The sequence below is a fragment of the Chlorocebus sabaeus genome, chromosome 11, assembly GCF_047675955.1.
Source record: "Chlorocebus sabaeus isolate Y175 chromosome 11, mChlSab1.0.hap1, whole genome shotgun sequence".
Lineage (NCBI taxonomy): Eukaryota > Metazoa > Chordata > Mammalia > Primates > Cercopithecidae > Chlorocebus > Chlorocebus sabaeus.
Genome location: NC_132914.1, coordinates 51,661,356 through 51,677,336, shown reverse-complemented (window position 1 = coordinate 51,677,336; position 15,981 = coordinate 51,661,356). Strand labels below are relative to the sequence as shown.

The following is a 15,981-nucleotide window of genomic DNA, read 5'->3' as shown; positions in this document are numbered from 1 at the left end:
TAACAGAATTCCCGGTATAAACTTTTAAAAATAGTATCAGTTTTATTAAATATTCGAGAACGGACCCAGAGGTTGGATTTATACAGGAGGGTAACACGAGGGGATTTATTTATTTATTTATTTTATCCTACTGGCTAAACAAACGTCATTCACTTTTTTTCTCTCTTTTTGTAATTTTCCCTCTTTTTTTTTTCCTTTTTGAAATGGAATAGGAACACTGACGGTGCTAAACATAAATATAAATACAGAGACCACAAATACAGCTAAAAATATTCACACAGAAACGGTCACAGTTTGTAAAATGCCATAATGACCCCCAGGATTCTTTAAATACAATTTGCCTGGGCTGGGCATTTGCTGGGGCAGAGGGGCTGGGCAGGGACTGTGGGGAGGCCCTGGGGGTTGGTGTGGAGCCAAGGCGCGCCCTCCTTGGGCCTCTGGCCCTCCCCGGCTGCCAAGCCCGGCCCTGAGGCCCGAAGCAGAGGCCTCAGGCCCGGGTGCCGGCCCTCTCCACGGGGTGCGGGGGTGGGGGCGTCAAGGGAGTTGGGGGAGCCAAGTCCTCACTTGGAGGGCAATCTGTAGAGTCTGAGTTCAGGATCCGAGCCCCCAAGGCCTGGACGGGGAAAGGGGCCTGCAGACAAGCCGCGAAGGAGCTAGCAAGGGAGCGAGGAGGAGGAGGCGCGTGGTGAAAGAGAGTTGTGCGGTGAGGGAGGGGGTCCAGAGCTGACTTTCAGGTCCACGTTTGGCTCCCTAATTTTGTTTTAGGGAATCAAAACACATCAATTGTGCCAGTGATAAATACAGAGTGTGTGATTAGGGGAGAGTTGGGGGGGAGCGAGGGAGAAAGGGAGAGAGGGGTGGCAGGGACAGTCCTGGTCACTCTTTCTGCTTCTCCTCTTCTGTTTCTTCTCGCTTTTCCTCTTTTCCGCCCAGGCTGTCGGCGGTGGCCCCTCCGCCGCCCCCCGAGAGAGTGGACGTGAGATTGGATTCTTTTTTCCATTTCATCCGGCGGTTCTGGAACCAGATTTTGATCTGTCGCTCGGTCAGGCAAAGCGCGTTGGCGATCTCGATGCGCCGGCGCCGCGTTAGGTAGCGATTGAAGTGAAATTCCTTCTCCAGTTCCAGGGTCTGGTACCGCGAGTAGATCTGGCGGCCGCGCCTCCGGTCCGCTCCGTAGCCGACCCCTAAAGATCCGGGCACAAAACACACTAAAAGCAATCAGCGAGGCGTCCTCTGCAGACTGTTTCGCCTAGCAAAGTCCTGACCCTCCCAACCTGGCCAGCAGCTCGCAGCCCCATTAGGGCTCTAGCCTTTTCCCGTTTGCCCTGCCCCACCCCCACTGGGGGTACAGCCAGGACCCCAACTTCATTCAGACCTCCCATAGGTGGGACGTGTGTGTCCCAAAGAAAGGTGTGTGGGGTGGGTGGGGGGGGGGCGGGGCAAAAGGCAAACGGAAAGCTGCAAGTCTAAAAGCTGATTTTTGAAAAATCCCAGATAATGAGGATGAGGGCCCCCTTTCTCAAGGACTGGGCTCCACCATCTCCCCAAGTATCCTAGTTTCTTGGAAACTTCTCCCCACTTCTCTGCCTCTCCTCTCCCCCTCCCTTCTCCTCAGACTGATTCCGCTTTGGGGGGCTCCCCCATCTTCTGCTCCCTCCCCTCATCCCCTGCCCTGTTCCTGCCCCCTCAGCTCGTCTTGGAGACTTCCAATCCGTCAGGGGCCAAGGGGGCCAGGCCCCTGCAAGCGAGCGGGAGGCAAGCTGAGGGGGCAGAAGAGGGGGCCCTGTCTCGGCAAGGAGACGAGCGTGATTGTTTTTATGGGGCCATAAAAAACTCTCTCCGCCCGTTCTTCTAGGGAAGCCGGTCATAAAGCCAGTTCAGTTTATTTAATTTATATCTCGGAGCTGTAAAACTCACCACTGTGCGAATTCATTCGCTGCATCCAGGGGTAAATCTGGATACTGGCTTTCTGGTCCTGGGGCGCAGTCCTGCCCTGCTCAGAACTAAAATCCTGAGCGATTGAGGTCTGTGTGTTATGTCCTAAGGTGTTTTGTCTGCAGTTTGAGAGCATGTCTTTCTCCTGGTAAAAGGAATTAGATCCATAGTCATACGGCCCCCGGCTGGAACTGAACACGACATTCTCCTGTGGCGAATAAAAGGGAGTCGAGTAGATCCGGTTCTGGGCAACGGCTGCTCCATAGGTCGAGAAATGCCTCACTGGATCATAGGCGGTGGAATTGAGGGCGACGTTGGGGAGGACGTCCTGGCCCCCGGCGAGGTGGCAGGATAAGGAAGGGTTAGTGAAGTAGGAATTCATCCCTTTGCCTTTACCTGGTCGGGCTATGATTTCTTTAATATTTATTTCTGTCTCCAGTTTGTACTCGGAACTAGATGGTTATAGGGACGGCTCCAATCCAGGACAGACAAAATGACAAAGTCAGCTGACCCCCTCCCAGCCAATCGCAAGCCAGATGTCAAGAAGGGGGAAAAAAATCGCTTCTGCTTCTGTTGATTCCCTAGTTGAGACTAAGTGTGTGCTTTGAAAGTAAGACTTGGATTTCTTTTAAAAATATGTATGTAGGGGAACTGGTTTGGTGGTGAAAGAGGGGTGCACGTCCCTGAGCAGGGCCTTGGGACTTAGGTAAGGAGAGCTGTACTCCCAGGACATCTCTTAGCCCCAGTTAACTTTGCTGTGCTGTGGCCAGAGCCAGGGCTAGATAAATCCCTGTATTTTCAATCTGGTTTCATCTTTTATATCTGCCCCCTTGTAAAATTACATCCTGATTTCTCCATGGGAGGAAGGAGGAACTCCCTCCCAGCACAGGAGGGGGTCCCCAGAAATCCTGCAGGAAATCCTGGTTTGACACTCCATGGAGTGAGTCCCATCACTAAACTAGTATTTTTTTCTCCAATAATTAAAAAAAAATCAAAAGTAGAAAGAAATTTCATAAAACCTGTTCCCCTGAGTAAGTAGAGTGTGGCTGAGAGTCTTGAATGTAGGAGGGATGTGGGGAACAACTAGGTCTAAAGGGGCAAGACTTCAGGGTACAGTGGCAGAGCTGAAGTGGGCAAACGGGCCACGCATCTGCTCTCCTTTGCTTCCTGGTTCCCTTCTGCCTCCTCCTCAGGACCCCTCTTTTGGGAAAACTCTTCCAGCATTTCTGCCTAAAAGGGCAAATGTATAAAAATGCAATAGAAAAAGGAGAAAAAAGAAGTAAAATGTAGGGAGGTGGCACCAGAGGGGGAGAGACAGAGAGAGAGAGAGAGAGAGAGAGAGAGAGAGAGAGAGAGAGAGAGAGAGAGAGAGAGAAGAACGAAAACTCTGAGAATCTTTCTAGAGACATCAACTCCTGTTTATGTTGGTGAGAATTTATGATTTGGAGCCAGTGAGGGCCGGTGGGGTAATTCACATAGGATCCAGCCAGAAAGAGAAGGCTGGTGGGGCTCTGATGGACAGTTGGCTTCCTGCAAGCTCAAGCCCCTGCCTTGGTCAGAAGCCCCTGCCCCCTCCAGACTCAGGGCACCGCCAGTGGAGGCACCCCTGGACCTGAGCTATGAGGCTTGGAGACTTCAGAAAGGGGTTCTAAGCAGCTCTCACCCAAGTGCCAGTCACCCCTGGTGGGGATGGGCCTCTCAGCAGCCTCAACCCCCATTTTTTCCCCCATCTTGAGGCTAAAAAAAAAAAAGGAAGAGATGGTTACGAAAAGGCCGCTGAATCTGAGGCTTCTGAGAGAGCCGCAGTAGGCGAACTGAAACAGCGGAAAGTGTGCAGATGGGGGTTTTCTCCTGATTAGTCCAAACTTAATTTGATATCGTGATATAGGCTGAAAATGCTTTGAGCTGACAAAGAGGGGTAGTGCGGAGTGTGCAGGGAGCAGTGAAAGCTCATATTCTCCTCCCCCCCACCATTTTTGGGTGGGTTGGGGGGGAAAAACTGGTTATAACAAGAACCCGGATGTCGCGGGATTTTATGATCTTTTCCTTCTGTGTAACAAAGCGGAGTAATCAATGGGTAGCAATAAAGCCATAAACGGGACTATGCTGAGAAAAAAACTCGTTTATTCATCTTCTGTAACGTTAAGGTTTCCCTGGAGTGTCGCTAGGAGGGAAAAATAAAGTTTCGAACCCAAAAGCAGACAGTGTGCAGGAGCTGGTGGAGACAACACGTTAGTTAATACATGAACCTCGTTAGGGGGTTGAAGAGTCTTCCTGTCAGACAATATATGTTGGTTTTTAAAAATACAGCCCCAATCCCATAGAAAGGACAGAAATTTGTCAGTATTTGGAAGGGAAGGGGAAAGACTCCTATAATTATAAAGGTTCCTCCTTCTAGACCACACTTTCTTCTCACCAAGGAAATGAAGGGGAAAGGGTAGAGGAGGATTTTTAAATTAAGAAAAAAAATTTTTAGATGAGTTATCTCGTTTTGGGGTGACTTGGCAGGTACACAAACATAGACACCAGTGTGAGTTGCTTTTTGCCCTATAATCCAGCTGTTCTCGAATTCATGGCATGCCTGAGCAGAGGTTTCTAACAGCTGGCTGAGGTTTTAGGCCCCCTGGAGGGCAAGAGGTGGGGGAGAGACAACAAGGCAGGAGTACTCTGGGGGCTGAGCTAGGGAACAAGTCAGTGCACCCCTGGACACAAGTAACCTCTCTCAGAGTTCCCAGCCTCCTTTCTGCCCTGAGGGTAATGGTGTAACAAGTAGAAGAGGCCGGAAGAGAGAGCAACTTCGTCCCCCCCACCCCAGTTTCAGAGAGAGAGAGAGATTGCTAGAGGGATAAATCATGTCAGTGATATTTCCTTCAAGGTATTAAATTGTTGCAATGTACAACAAATTGAATGATGGAAGATAGGATGTCTTAATGAGGTTTCGCTTTCAGTGAGTGTTGATTTTCTATGTATTTAAAAATCTCTTTTATGTCTGGGTAGGGGAGGGAAGGACCTTGGAAGAAAGAAGGGGGTTCCGGGGCAGCATGGACTACACAGCCCCCAGCAAGGATGCCTAGGTTTCCTTGAGCCCCTCCTCAACCATGTCTGGAGAGGAAAGGGGCCCCAAAGTTGGGGAGATTCTCTATTGGGGCCTAAAGGCGGTGGGCTCAGGGGGATTGGCGACCTGAGAAGCAGAATGTGAGCCTCAGCCCCGGAAAGTTAAGTGTTTTATGACGTTCCTAAACAGAGGGCAGAGACTGAAAGGTCTCGCCGATTTATAATGAACAGAAACCAGCTGCTGGGTGAAAAAGGCAGAAATGCTGGAAGGGGGAGAGAAGGGGAAACAGAAATACAAATAAATTCCTCCACTGCTTAAAGACTTTTGGCAAAATTAATTTTCAACACACTCCCCTCCATTACCTTTCATTCCTGAGGAAAGAAGCCCTCTTCTTTCTCTTAGATCTTTAATTATGTAGCTGAAATTTGCTGAAAGGATTCACTCCAAGGGGGGAGAGCAGGTCGGATGAGCCTGATCTTCCCTCCATTGGATTATATTTTCCTTTTCCCATTTCATGTTAATTTTATTTTTTATTTTTTTGGCAAAAGAATGGCTGTCTATAGGGGGAAAGTTGGGACTTACAGTTTTCTAAATATATTTATATTTTCCTGTTAAATCTGTCTGAAAACAATTATGGAAACTCATCAGCAGAAGCAAGAACAGATGTTTTATTAAAACTGCAGTTGTGCTCTGTAAATATGCACAAGTCTTGGGAAGGAGGGGAGAGAACTTGTTCTTTGTTTCTATAAAACGAGCCTAGAGAAATCAGAGAACACTACCCCCCTGCCCCCAACCCCATCAGGCTTGCAGGTCTCCTTGCTGCTGCTCTGGCCCCTTGGCCTCCCAAATCAGGCATTCGGAAGGGGCTTGGTGTCAAGAGCAGATTTTCACTTTCAGAGAGGCTTTAATTAGTGGATTCAAAAACAGAATTCAAAAAACACACAAAAAGAATACAGGGGAAAAGTTGCCACTTGCTTCTCCAGTCCTCCCCAGTGCAAAACACATGCTTTTGATAGCGCTAATTATAGGAAAGAAATTTACTGCCTGCGCCTTGGACCTGAGTGGGGTGCAGTCACTGGCCTGGAGTCCCCAAGGATAAGGGTGGCATTGTAGCCTAGGCACTTGGGAATTTCCCTAGGCAAGTTAAAAGCTACCACTCCAACCTTACTCCGCTTTAGGCCAGGGAAAGCCTGGGGGCCTGTGAGCTTTGAACTGGGGAAAGGGTGGGTGGGACTGGACCCAGCCTGAAGAGGTTCGTGGGCAGGCCTCACCTTGCTGACTTTTGCGTTCCACTCAGCTCTGGGAAATACATTAATTTCTTGGGGAGGGATATTTGAAGTGAGCGGGATGAGATCTGCAATTTTTATTGGGGACAATATTTTCCAGAGGTCCTTCTGAGTTGTGTTCTCTCTGTTTCCTTTCTCTCCCCAGATCCCCCAACTCTGCGCGGATGTTTGTGACTCACCCACCCTCGCACACAGATACACATACTCCGTTCCTGGCTGCTGCGCCGCAACTACAGCTCGGTGCCTGCGGAGGCTGCTCAGGGACCCAAGCACTGGAGCCGCTGGACTCAGTGCTCCGCCTCAGCGCTTGGCCTGGGTGCTCAGCTGCCTGGACGCGACCGTAGCTGCCCGACCCTGCCCCCACCACCCCCAATTCTCACTTTTCTGAGCACGAGAAGAGCGGTTGCCCCGCCGACCCCTTTTGTGCCACTGGACGAGGGTTAAAATCCCTGTTACGGAGAAAGCCGAGTTTCAGTAATTGCTCAGCTCCCCTCACAATCACACTATTTGGTTAAGGCTTTGCTGTTCTAGAGCGACTGCTTAGTTGGCCCGATTGGTCTATTATTAGACTTTTTAATTTAGAAATTAAAAATAAATTCTACTCCAAATGCCTGGTGTTTTGTGTATAAATAAGCTCCTTTGATCTCCATGGAACTCCTAGTCAAAGGATCAGATCGCAAAGAGAGCCTCCTGGTCTGCCAGAGAACCTGAATGCAGGGAATGCTGCTTGGGAATACTAAAGCATGGCTCACCTAAGGGGCTTCAGTCTCCCATAGATATGATGGGGGAAGCTGTCTGAACACATACCTGCCCCCCCACACACACACCACATTCCAAAAAGGAACACTCCTCCTTTCAAAGTTTAGGCATGGAGAGAAGTGAAATTTGACACATCTAACGCAGAAATTGATTCCATTTTGGGGTGCTAATATTTTGGGGACAGGGCCCGGGCTGACCAGTTGAAGGGAGCTGGGGAATCAGCAGGGAGGAGGAAAGGAGGAAGAGGCCAGATTGAGCATGTTAAGCTGCTGAGAACTGCCCCCAAATACCTCCGAGGCCTGCGCTGGTGACTCCTCTTTTAAGCTGAGGTTGAGAGGCTACCCGAGCTACTTTTGCTTTACTGCAATTAAATGGAGAAGAAAGGTATATGGAGGGGCTCTGCTAACTCATGTCACATTTCCTCTCCCTCTTTCTTTCCAGATTTCTGCCTGACCTTTCCTAACCAGCACTTCACTTATTGCTGCTACCATCAGCAGACACAAACTCTCACATCGGCATTTGTTTGGCTTCTCATTTCACTTCTCTGACTTAAGGTTAACGTAAAATAGGTCCCAAACATCTCTACCCCATCACGCTCAACCCTGAGCCCCCTTCCAGCTCCATCTGGAAAAAATCATTTCTGGCTTTTTGGGGGCTGGCGCCCAAGCCTCTCACCTCTATTCCAAGCAGCTGAGTATCAGCTCAGGAGGGGGCTTGGGGAGAGCCTGGGGACATAGCTCTCTGAGCTGGGAATGGGGAGAAAGCTTAGACGCCTAGGGACACTTGAGGGGGACAAAGCAAGTGGCCCTGCTTGGCCCAGGAGAAAAATTAAAATCCAGAATATCCAGAATATTTTCAGCCCCCAGAATAGGGCCTCAAGAGGATGTCCCATGAAGAAGAAGCCACAATAGGGGGTGTGCTGCTCTGTGCTGGGTCAAAGGATCCCCAGCCTCCTGGCTTCTTCTATACCCCTCCACATGAAGCATTGCTTGGACCTATTTGAGAGGTTCATGAGAATTATAAAATTCAAGAACTCGGTATTTGTGAAGTCACAGTGAGTTGTCATATAGAAATTGTAAATGTCCTACCAGTTATACATGGCAGGAGTTTTGTGTTTGGGTTCCCGCCCTCCCTTCATGTTTTTTTCCTTTCCCCCTCTTTCTCCCCCTGGTCTAGCTTCTCCTGCTTGAAAATAAAATGTTGTTATGTTCTGGAACAATAAGCCAACAATAAAACAGCATCCTCATTTCCCTATAAATAATTTTATCCTTTATTGTTTGCAGATCTGAAAGAACCATTTAATCTGTGCTGGTAAAAAGAGAGAGAGAGAGAGAGACTGGGAGGGGAAAATTAATTTTAGAAATGAGGATATTACTTACTTGAATGATACTCTTTTAAATTTAATAGCCAGGAGCAAAATTAAAGGCCAAAAGCCAACTATCTGACTCTACACCTGGCGAGATTGGAAACATATAGGATCTTTAGCAAAGGGGCAATTTAATTTTGTAGGATTTGCTTAAATTCACTGCAATTTTGAGGGGCTGAGGAGAAGGGAGTGTAGGAGGAGAATGACATGCTATATCTAGCTTTATGAATCCACTAGCATTACTCTGATTTAAAACCCAACAACCCCGTCTCAGGGAAACTCCTGCAAAAAGAAGTGGGGTAGTCGGGGACTGGGTTGACGGGGGTGGGCTCAACTTTCTCAGTGAGTGTGGCCCCCTTAACCAAGTGGTTACCAGGGAAAGGAAGAAAAGTCTAGGCAAGGGACGGGCTGCTCAGAAGTCTCTCCACCACAGGGACACCCGGAGGTTTATGGTGTCCCCATAATTCCCCTGACCCTATAAACAGCTGCCCTGTTTTAAGACTATTTCTGCTTCTTCCCCTCAGAAAGGGAGAATGCAGGAGCTTGTAAGGGTAGGAGGGGGTTGCTGGAAAGGGGAGGGAGCTCGGGGATAGCACTGTACTTTGTTCTCCTGGGCGAGTTCGCTGGTTTGGCGGGTTTCTGACGCAGGGTGGCAGCAGACAAAACAAGTAAACAACTCACAGACACAATAAACAGGAGCGGCAGCGGCACCATGGCAGAGGCCATGGGCTGGGCGAGGGGCACAATCCTGAGGTAATGTCACCCCAGTGCCCGGGGTAAGCAAGGCCCAGAAAGCCTAAGGCTGCCCTCCGTGAAGGGTGGAAGGAAGGTGGAAGAAAGCTGCACATCTCTTGGTGCAGCCTGTCTGGACAAGAGTCTTGGGAGGAACCCGATCACCTAGAGAGTGGCGGAAAACCCCTCCAGCCCCACTCTGGTCCCTGCTTTCTTTTTTGGGGTTTTCCACTGACGTTGATATTTCCCCTCTGCTCTGTCTTTTTGTGTCTCTGGAAGGGAAAAAGGCTGGGAAAGAAGGCCCATTAATTCTCAGCCTCGGTAGCCCATACTCAGTGCTCTAGGCCACAGGCGGCGGTCCCAGCGTCCTCTCCCATGCTGCTCGGACCAGCCTTCTCCCTGACCAGGTCTCACCCTGGCTCAGATATTGACGAGGATTAAAATGCAGTTCATCCAGCAATCAGATCTGGGTATTTGGGGGACCTTAGAGAACTCCCAATCTGCCACCATGGATGCAGGCAAATCGGGCTGGGGTGGGGTGAGTGGCCGGCTGGGGCAAGCAGGGGGAGAAACATATTCACTGCATCCCTACCCCTTCTGGTTTGCCTTTTCCACCAGCTTCTCCAAGCACCCTGGCCAGCAGCCGCCCCAGACCACTGTCTAGAGGCCACCTTATTAACCACTCTTATCCCTTCATCGCCCCAGGGAGGCTTCCAGTGCCAGGTCCCTGTCTACTCAGAACTGCTTGCAGACCCACCACGCCCGTGAAAAGAGTCCCGCAGAACTCAATTTCAAGACAACTGGTCTCCCTTGTAAAATACTTTGTAAGTTGGGAGAGTTTGCTAGAAGGTGTGGAGAGAAAGCAGAAGGGATTTAGTATTTCCCCAGTCCAGCTGCTTAGGCAACAAAAGCAATAAAGTCTGAGAAAGCCTTTATGGCATCCATTGGTTACTGGAACCTGCATACTCCGATTCCAGTGCACACATATTTCCAGCAGAGCATGCAGAGAGGGCCTGCTCAGTGCACCCGGTGCCTCCATGAGCCCATTCTCATCTAGTGAGGGTTAACCAAATTTTGCATGCACATAAAATGGTGTTTGAGCGAATATAGGCATGGTAATATACAATTAACCACCAAGGAAATATGCGTCTGTATATATTCATGCACAAGCCTGAGTCTGTACATTTGAGCCTGTATATAATAAATACATAACACTCCCAAGCCTGGTTTCAGAACACAACAGCCAACCCAACAAGGTCGCCTTCTCTAAACAAGGTTGCATTTTGTCGGGATCACAACTGTCAGACCAGGGAGAGAAAGGGTTTGCTCTGCCCATTTCTCCTTAGCTAGGAACCCGCAGGTGAAATACAGCGGATGGCAGGGCTGACAAAGCCCCTTGTAAGGAGAGCAGGCAGGCCTAAGGGTGCCCAAAGAGTGGGCTCAGAGCCAGAGGCCCCAAGGAATGTTGCCAGGCCCTGACCCACAGATTCAGTGTCTCTGCCTGGGGTGTGCAGAGTCCTTGAGCCAGATTCTATTCTCAGCCACCCTGGCTATTATTAGATAATCATGGAAGGGCTATCCTGCAGTAAGGACCACGTCAGCAGGGAATGTGGCCTGCAAGGAGGCTGAGAGTTGCCACTGGTGGATCCTCTTGTGCTTCTGTTTGAATGCCAGAGAAGGAGAGAAAGAAGGAGAAGGGAAAGAAAATCGAAAGTAACTGGGAAGCAGAGAGCTGGTGTTGGAGTCCACTGGGGTCCAGTTTATCCCCTGGCCAGGGTGGAAAATGAAAACAGAGGGCCGATCGCTGCTGCTCTGCCTTCTCTCCTTGCCTCTGTCTTGTGAGGATGGGTCTAGGGGTTAGGGGCATAGGATGAGGGTGGGGGAGCTGCAGGGCTCTAGCCAGGAAGGAACAGAAAATCAATTAAAATATTATATAAAGACACCTCAGGATGGTGCTGTTAAGCGGCCAACCTCGAACTCTAGCACCCCCAAATCTCACTGTGGACACCCTCAGGTCGTTCCAGGATTGAGATAAACACCCTAGCCTCGCCCAGGCCCGCCTCTCGGGTGGGAGGGGGCCCTTCTAATATTCCAGGTGAATCTCCACTGGCCTGAATGGCCTTCTCTGGAAAAGGCTTTCTTTCGTGGGCGGACAAAGGACACTTGTGTTCCCACCCCCACTCCACCCCCATCGGCGGCCATCCACAGGGGCGGGGGGCAGACAAAATACAGGCGAAAGAGAGAAATAGAGGCCTCACCGGTAGGCGATTCCCACATTACGCCAGGAGAAAAGCTCCCTTTTTCGGGCCTCTCGGGCCCCTCCAGTGTCCCACCGCACTCCCTTTGCCCTTTTCAGGTCCCACAGACTCCGGGTTCCCGCCTGCCGCAGGCTGGATCTCTGGGGCGTCAGCCCCTGGGCCGTGCCTGAGCGGCGGGAGAGCGCGCGGCAGCCGGAGCAGGCGGCGGGCTGGGCCCATTTGGGGAGAGCCAAGCGTTTTTCTCGATCGTAAACAAGGAACGCGAAATTAGCCCCTCGTCAGACGCCTCTGCCGACACACAAGTCCTACTGAGGGGGGGGGGAGGGGGAGAGAAAATGCCATTTCTTCCCCCGGGAGAATACCTCAGAGGCCTTTATGTTGGCTGCGAAAGGGGAATTTTTGGGGGGGCAGAAAAGGAAGGGAAGGCGGTTGTGGGGGGAGGGGAGATAAAATTCACCGTCAGCTCGGGCCCAAGCGGTTTGATCTGAATGCAAACTGTATTTTTAAGAATGCGATAAAAACAGGTTTCTTCCCCCTCCCCCGGCCCCCCACAGGCGACGGGTCAGGGTTTAAACAGGAAATCGTGGAGCGATCCCCTCCCCCACTGGGACTTGGCGCAGAATCCCAGTCGCGCCTCTGGGAGAGGGTGGGGGTGGGGGGGTGTCTTGGCTTAGATTGAAGGTGAGTCTGGCCCCCAGGCTCTCTCGGACCTCGTCTGGAATATGCTCCCCCACGCCTCCGGGTGTGTCTGCCTGGGTGTGTAGGCGTTTGCGTGTGCGTCGCCCTTTATAAACAGAAATTCACACTTATAGGGGCCGCCTTGGAGTCTCGGACCCGGGCCGGGGTCATATATCAAACTGCAACACATTCAGGGCCATGTACATTTGGAAGAAATTAAGCCACTGTGTTATGAAACCATATGCGTCGGGTTAAGACTATACAACAGGCCATTAGCACCAATTATTAGAGAGATCCCGAGTGCCCAGGACTCTCCCGCCGCCCCAGGCTGACGCCCCTACCCCATAAGCCAGCAGCCCCCGGAATCCTCGCTGCCTCCACAGCACCTAGGAGACCCTGCCAGGGGGACTGGGCCTGTCCCCGCCCAGCTTAGGGCCTTCCCCATTCCCACTTCTGCCCTAGGCGAGGCAGGTCCTAGCCTAGAGCAGCCATGCGTGGCGAGCGGGCATCCCGGTCCAGTGGGCATCCCGGCTGGGATGGCCGCGGTTGGGGGTGAGGGGCGCCGGACCCGGGAAGGGAAAGCCGGTAGGCCTCTTTCTCCAAGCACAAGATGGCTTTTGAGTACTGCATCCCCCACCCCCACCCTCCACCCTCTACCCAACGCAGGGCACCTCCCACCCTTCCATCCGCCCGAGTGGGGGCGGGAGCAGGGGGTGGGCAGACGCTCTCCTCTCGGCTGACGCGCACCAGCCACCAACCTCCCCCCTAATTGCCAATTAACAGGCCCCGCCGGCAGCCTAGATGCGCCCGCTTCCTGCTCGGCGGCCCGGCCCTGGGCCCACACTGCGCATGTGTGAGCTCTAGGAGTCGCGCTCTCTGGGAGGGAGGAGGCTGCCAGACAGGGAGGGGACGCTGGAAAGTTTGTTTGGGGGTTGGGGGGCTGACTTTGCTTAGGGAGCAATGGGTACAGCCTCTAGGTTCTCTCTTCCGCCTGGAGCTTGAGCTTCCAGTTCTCCTCCGACCCAGTTCCATTAGCTGAGACCCGAAGATCTATAATAAGCAGGTACTGACACAGTGGGCAGTAAAAGCTGGCGCCCTAGACCGCCAGCTTGAGCCCCACAGGTTCTGTTCCCTTGCCCCTCCACCCCCAACATGGCACACAGTGACATCAGGACAACACAATCGCCCCACTACCAGTTACCGGTATTCCAGTTTAACCCCATTTCTCTCCCACCCCCCAACTTTTCCTCCCCATTACTACCTACGCGCCCACCCTCTCGCCATCCTCCTCTACTCCCTAACCAAGACAAGCCGCTGCTGTCCTTATCTTGAAACCGCCACCCAGCTACGGACCATTAGTTACATATTTGAACCAATAAGGAAACACTTACCGAGCGCTGCTGTCACTCTCCCTCTCTCCCTCTCTCTCTGCCTCTCTCTCTCCCACTCTTTCTCGTCTTCCCTCATTCTGTGCCGCAGCCGAGCCTGTCTCAGCTCCACACACACACATATACTTTATATAAATTCAAAAATAAAAATAATTATAATCATCCAAAAGCCAAACAAAATTAAGGAGAGTTGCAAGAAGGGGGCAGGAGACAGAGCCTGGGAGAGGGGAGGGGCGGAGGCATCTGCAGCTCCCTAGCTCAACTCCTGCTCCTGCATTCCTCCTGCCCCTTGGGGGCCAGAGGGTCGGGAAGGGAGAGAGAGATGCCCTCAACTTCTGTCTCTCCCCTCCCGTCCCCACCCTCCGCAGCTGCCCCCAGCTTCGGCAACTCCACCTGGGAAGAAAAAAAAATTAAATGGGGGGAAAATAATTATTAATCAGATTAATTAAAAAAAAACTGCTAATGAAGGGAGCGTCCAGCGCAGGTTTCCCTGGCAATGGTTAGGCTCTTACAGGGAGGACTGTTCTGCGGAGCGCTCGGAACGGACAAACCACAATAAAAAGTTCACGTTCATGGATGGAATCCACATGACTTCTTGTGGCCAATCCAACTTGTGAGTCGATCGTAAACTTTTATTACTCAGCTGTAAATTTTCTGCAAACAACCGGGAATGCGATGCATTTGTGTAGCGTGTGCAAATGGGCGCCGCGGTCGCCATGTTTACCCAATTCTCTCATAGAGGGAGCATCCCCGGACCCCCACCCCACCCTTACCCCCACCCACCGCCCACTCCCCACGGGCCGGGCTGCTGCAGGCGAGCGCGGAAAGAGCTGAGGGCGGACGCCCAGACGAAAGAAAGCTTCAAGCACGGAGGGTCGGTTGCTTCTCCTGGCTTGCCGAGTTTTAAATATTGTCCTTAATAAATGGGGGCATTAAGGTTGGATGGGGGAATTCAAAGCTTTGCAAAGATTTGTGGCCTTGAGGCAGTGATGGCTGGTGAGTTGCAGGGATTGAAAGGGTGCCTCCCTACCCCTTCCTTTTTTTTTTTTTTTTTTTTTTGGAAGGGAACAACATCCCTTCTATGGGGTACCCCTGAAAACCCCTACTCCACCCTAGACAGGAATAGTAGTCTAAGACCACTGGCAACCACCCAACCAAACCTGAGCTGGAGTGGTCTGAAGAACCTAGGGGACTAGACCTACCCTGGGCAATCCTGCAGTTTAGCAGGAGAGGTGAGAATTGGGGGCAACTTCTAGGACCCTCAAAACGACCCTCATCCCGGGGTCCCTTTCTTAGAGAGAAAATCATTTTCCCCCAAGACCATCCCTAGTTTCACTTCCCAGTTCAAATGGTGGCTTACTTGGAATCTTTTTACAATTAAAAATAAAATTAAAGCCCAAGATCTTGGTCTCTACTTCCTTTTTGGGGGGAGGGGTGCAAGGCAGTAAGCCTTTTAGATTGCCCACACCCACCTGCCTTTCTCAGAAAAATTTTCTGATTCAGTGTCTGGGCAGCTGGGATGTACTATCGAGGCCTGAAAAAATAATCTTTTACTGCCCTGAATTCCACCTTCTGTGCTAAAATTTCGAGCAGCCTGTTTTTTCCAGACCCATAATTTTGAAGGTGAGTCCAGAATAAATTCCCCCATAGAGACTATTTGCCGGGGGAGGGGTTGCAGCCAGGTCACTCTCCCCACGGGCTGGAGATTTGAAGGCCAGCAGCTCTCCACTTGGTCCCGCATCAAGCTGGCATGGGAATCTCAATGGCTGGGTGCCTCAACCCGGACCAAGAGGGGATACCTCATGCCTTCCCCAAACTTCCTCCATAGTAAGCAAAGCAGTTCCCTAGGCCGGATGCAGGGACCTCGTTTCTTTTTACAAACCCACCCATAAATTTTATAACAGGTAGTTAAAAATTACGACAAGGAAGCGCTGGCCCAGCTTTTCACAATGGGCAGCAGGGAGAATGGGACGGCGCTGCGGGCAGCTCACCGGAAATTTCACTTCTAGACTGTGGCACAACCTGTCCTGAGTTCTCCCTAATTGGGGCGGGGTAACTTTCCCAGCCAGCAGGCAGTCACTGGGGCATCTTATTTGGGGAAGATAAGACTGGGGAGACCAAACCACACGCCTATCCAAGGGCCCCTCAAGGAGCCCTTCAGGACGCTCGCTACCTCTCTCACCCACCCCCAGATCTCTTGCAGGTCTGCACCTTCCTTTGCTTACACGATGAGGGAGTGGGGAAGAAAAAAAATTTAATGCAGAGAAACGAATTTGCCCCCCAACTTAATAGCTGCATTATTCTATCTCTACGGTTGAGATTAGAATAATAAATTCAAGGAGCAATGAGCGAGATGCTTCAACTCAGCATTTTGAAAGATACTATTTTTCACAAATCACAAATAGCTTTCGGAAGCCACTTTGATTGGCTAATAAAAAAGTAAAGAATGGGAGAGAAAGTCCTATCTGCAGCAGCCGAATGGTCCTCATTCCGGTAATGGGACGGCGGGAGCATTTGGGAGGAC

General features: G+C 51.1%; 2 protein-coding genes across 8 annotated transcripts in view; both read right to left on the bottom strand.

Annotated features, from left to right (window-relative positions):
• HOXC4 (homeobox C4) overlaps positions 1-15,981 on the bottom strand; it is a 65,999-nt gene that overhangs the window by 25,467 nt on the left and 24,551 nt on the right. For 2 of the 5 annotated variants that reach the window (XM_073020832.1, XM_073020833.1), the window contains exon 1: positions 13,461-13,569. The exons of 2 other annotated variants lie outside the window; for them this stretch is intronic. The gene's annotated coding sequence lies outside the window, so the exon portion shown is untranslated. Of the gene's footprint in view, positions 1-11,391; positions 11,494-13,460; positions 13,570-15,981 lie in introns of those variants that run through there. One more of the 5 variants, XM_073020831.1, reaches the window with a different exon arrangement.
• On the bottom strand, positions 18-13,570 carry HOXC6 (homeobox C6). 3 transcript variants are annotated; one of them, XM_008003494.3, is made up of 3 exons: positions 13,461-13,570; positions 1,918-2,263; positions 18-1,184 (listed from the first exon to the last, which is right to left on the bottom strand). In XM_008003494.3, exons 2-3 carry the CDS (start codon positions 2,069-2,071, stop codon positions 877-879), a joined length of 462 nt encoding a protein of 153 aa, XP_008001685.1. In that variant the 5' UTR covers positions 2,072-2,263; positions 13,461-13,570; the 3' UTR covers positions 18-876. The 3 variants fall into 3 exon arrangements, with proteins under 3 accessions (XP_008001685.1, XP_072876935.1, XP_008001684.1); XM_073020834.1 differs by lacking the exon at positions 13,461-13,570 and adding an exon at positions 11,392-11,501; XM_008003493.3 differs by lacking the exon at positions 13,461-13,570 and having other exon boundaries at positions 1,918-2,876.